This window comes from Rutidosis leptorrhynchoides, chromosome 3 (assembly GCF_046630445.1).
Source record: "Rutidosis leptorrhynchoides isolate AG116_Rl617_1_P2 chromosome 3, CSIRO_AGI_Rlap_v1, whole genome shotgun sequence".
Lineage (NCBI taxonomy): Eukaryota > Viridiplantae > Streptophyta > Magnoliopsida > Asterales > Asteraceae > Rutidosis > Rutidosis leptorrhynchoides.
Window position 1 is genome coordinate 307,923,708 of NC_092335.1, and position 4,022 is coordinate 307,927,729.

Here is a 4,022-nt window from a genome sequence, read left to right on the forward strand (position 1 = left end):
TCGAATGTGGCGCATATGTGTGTTACTGGACTGGTAGTATGTAATTTATTGACCGCTTAGTTCAGTAACGTGTTATCACGTGTGCCATGTGTACATAGTGTATGCGACTATGCGCATCATTAAGTCTTCCCAGTTCGATATTATGCGCGAGTATTGTGCGTGCTGTCGCACTCAAACATAGCTTAATATGAATATCGGAGAAAAAAGGAAAAAGAAATGAGCATAAATAGTGGTGAGTGTTCAATAGAAGTATAACAACATTCATTTTTTTAGACGATAGTGTTGACCTGACGTTGGGTGAAATTTATTCGGGTTAAAGCTACGTACAAATAGGCTATATATGTTCTCAAATGTCCCGATGTCGCCCATATACTCATTTTCTTCTCATGTCGGCTATACACTTTCAAAAAGTGTACCGATGTCTCCCACTATACTTTTTTAACTTGTAACGAAAACAATTGATGACATGAATTCTAAGTAGTCATGACACGTCGGTGATACATCGGAACAAAAACTGAAAGTATATAGCCTACATCAGAACACAACTGAAAGTATATGACCTATTTGTCGCCATATAAAATGAAAAAAAAAAATTTGATAATTAACTTTACCGGTTCAGCGGGTAACCGATAACGAAATGTTCACATTGATACACTAAAAGGTAGAAGGTTTTCCTTGTTCGGGCTACCTGGGAGGGCGAGTAATCCGACCCCATACTCTAATGTACGCAGCCCAACAGGATTACTTCCTGGCTGTTTCCAACGCTTCCCTGACATTGATACAATATTTGAAAGTATATAGCCGACATGAGACAAAAATGAGTATTTATGCGACATCGGGACATTTGCGAAAATATATATTCTCTTTGTAGCTTTAACCCAATTTATTCGAGATGAAGTTATTAGATACGAGTATAAAGGTTGATAGAATATATAGACAATTGAATTCTTTCAAAATTTAAAAATATGAGGGATCTCACATGTCTCTATCTATAACATGAAGGTGTAATTTTAAATTTAAAGTTGAGGAATCGTCACGCGCATGTTATAAGAAGTGGGCATTGTTTGTAATCTGTAAACAGAAGAGGGCACATAAGTACTAGTAGACTAGCAGTAGTAGTAGCCTAAATAATTACAAAAAACCAGAGAACAAAAGTCTTTATACCCTCTTTTGTGTGAGATTATTGGAGAGAGAGAGAAAAAAAGATAAAATAAAACCCAAAAACAACTCATCTTTCACTTTCCAGTTTCCAAGAACTTAAAACAAAAACAACGCAATATTCATACAAAAATCATACAGTAACAAGTTCATAGTTTTGATGATTATTGATTATTTATGAAACCTCTCTTGAAGCAATCATACAATACCTTTTAATCTTCTTTTTCTCTCTTAGATTCCAACTTCCATTTTCCTTTTAGTTTATTTTGTAGATTTATTTTAAAATTTTAATTTATTTATAATTATATCGGAGTACTTATTATTGTCAAGCAGCAGCAGCGTAGTGTGTTATCTGATGTTGCTGCAAATCTTTTTATATCAGTAAAAATTCAGAGCAGTTGATGCATATTTTTATCATTATTTTTGGTATCTGCAAATTTCTTTGTGTTGTATAGAATTTCAGTGACCCCACCATCCATAAAATCTATTAATAGATCTTCTTAGATCTTTTATCATCTTCAACCCTATATTCAAATTGGGGTTTTATTATCTACTTTTAAAAACTGAAATAAAAAAATTTAGCAGCTGTGGCTACTAGCAGGAGTAGTAGATTGCCTTCAGATTCAGGTGCTTTTGCAGACTGGGTTGCTAATTCTTCTTCCTCATCTGCAGCTATTAGATCTCCTTATCATCAAGATCTCTCATTAGGTTTTAATTCCAACCCTAACTCTAACCCAAACCCCAACCCAGCGAGCGCGGTTGGGACATCTGTCGGGATGTGGTCGTCATCGACGACCACACCCCGACAAATAAACTACGGATTACCCGAACTCGGTCTTCGGGATGTCACCACCTTTGGTGTCATTCCAATACTAACCTCAACACCTAGTCTCAACTTTGAAGAGACTAGTCTGTTACCTGTTCGAACGAGTCGAACGGGTAATCAAACTGATTACAGCATTCAGTTTTGGCAGCATCAGTCGCCCCATAACTATTTGACCAAACCCGTGATTACGGATCACGGGTTTGTTCAAACGAGTGGTGGGTCGACATCAACGTCTGGATCAACATTAACTTGTCAAGATTGTGGTAACCAAGCAAAAAAAGATTGCACCCATAGAAGGTGTAGAACTTGTTGTAAAAGTAGAGGGTTTGATTGTGTGACGCACGTGAAAAGCACATGGGTACCAGCTGCTCGCCGCCGTGAACGTCAGCTGTTGACGCCCACAGGTAATGCAGCGGCGTCGTCGGCTTCAACTTCCGGTCCGAAAAAGCCTCGCCTTAGTACGACTACAAATTCACATACTTCAACTTCAAACACTACGCCACCTCGTAGTTTTGATACTAGCACTTCTAGTCATCATCATCAAGGTATGTATGTATCTACTCGCATAATTCAATTCAATTCAAACTTTATACAATCATATTCATGATTTAATGATTTATTATATTATATTGTATTAATATTAATTAATATTAATTATTATATATTATATATTGTTGTGGTAGCGATATACTAAAGATACATATGCTTATATAATTTGGTATGAAGAAAATTGACTCTTACTAATTGAAATTGCAGTAACACAAGTTTTCTAATTTGTTTTTACTACAGTTGTGAACTGTAAATGTTTATTTATCTAGTCTAGTAGACATTAAAAAAGGTCGTAAATTAGTTAGGAGGCATAAATCTAGATATAAATATTCACCCTTTAATAATCATGCAACTACATCATTGCTGTTTTGTATTAATGAATAATGAATAACGAGGCAAGAATTAACTCATTTGTTTAAGATGATAATAAATACGTACATTGCTGTTTTGTATGTATGAATACAATAAGTTAATTTATACACCAAATTTTCAACATTTTGATACATGTGATAAAACCTTAAATGCATTATAATCTCAGTGTAGTAATTATGATTTATGAGTAAGTTTGGTTTGTTTTTAACAAGTATTCATTTCTTTAAACCTGTATGTTTAGTTAGTTATATTGGTGATTTTGATTATGAAGCAAAATTTAGTCACGTTACTTTGTGTGATTTGAAGCTATTAACTAGTTTATATAATTTTAGATGCAAATTTCAAGGAATCGCTGCCGGGACAAGTGCGAGCACCAGCGGTGTTCAAATGCGTTAAAGTGACTGCGGTTGATGACGGTGATGATGAATACGCATATCAAGCGAGTGCCACAATAGGTGGACATTTATTCAAAGGTTTCCTTTACGACCAAGGGGTCGAAACAAGAGAGTTTCCTAATTTTTCTGAATTGCATTTAGGCGGACGAGAAAGAAGGAATGTGGTTGATCCATCTGAACATGTTTATGTTGCATCATCATCATCTGGTGGTGGTGGATTGCTTACAGGATCAACCTACGGTAACCCAATTAATTAATTAATTAATTAATGGTTTTAATTGCACAAAGGCACAAAATATTGTATGCTTGATTAATAAATTATCCAAAGTTTGAAGAAATTCTATTGGTTGCGGTGGCATTTTGTGTTGTCCAATCAAATTGGTGTTAGGGTTTATACTTTGATTACCAATTTTGCCCTAATTTCCGTTTGTAATTCAGCTATTTTTTCATGTGGTTGATACGGGGTGGAGTTTTAATTTATGGCATTGAAATGTCTATTGTTATTCTTAAAATCAGTTTGTTTGGAAATGAATTTCATAAACAAATAAGATTTTCGAATTATTATATATTAATGATGGAAATATATATTATATAATTGTATAGTATTAACTAATTTTCGAACCCTCGCTTCGCGTTGGGGGTTCGATTTTTTCAATGTATTTTATTGCGTTTAGTTTGTAAAATTATTTCATAGCTAATGATAATGCCGTTGAAGCGCAACT

At 34.6% G+C, this 4,022-nt stretch overlaps 1 protein-coding gene across 1 annotated transcript; it reads left to right on the forward strand.

The window, feature by feature from the left end:
* Positions 1-1,423: 1,423 nt before the first annotated feature.
* Positions 1,424-3,759, forward strand: LOC139897443 (protein LATERAL ROOT PRIMORDIUM 1-like). The gene is made up of 2 exons (XM_071880141.1): positions 1,424-2,529; positions 3,238-3,759. Exons 1-2 carry the CDS (start codon positions 1,935-1,937, stop codon positions 3,555-3,557), a joined length of 915 nt encoding a protein of 304 aa, XP_071736242.1. The 5' UTR covers positions 1,424-1,934; the 3' UTR covers positions 3,558-3,759.
* Positions 3,760-4,022: the final 263 nt, after the last annotated feature.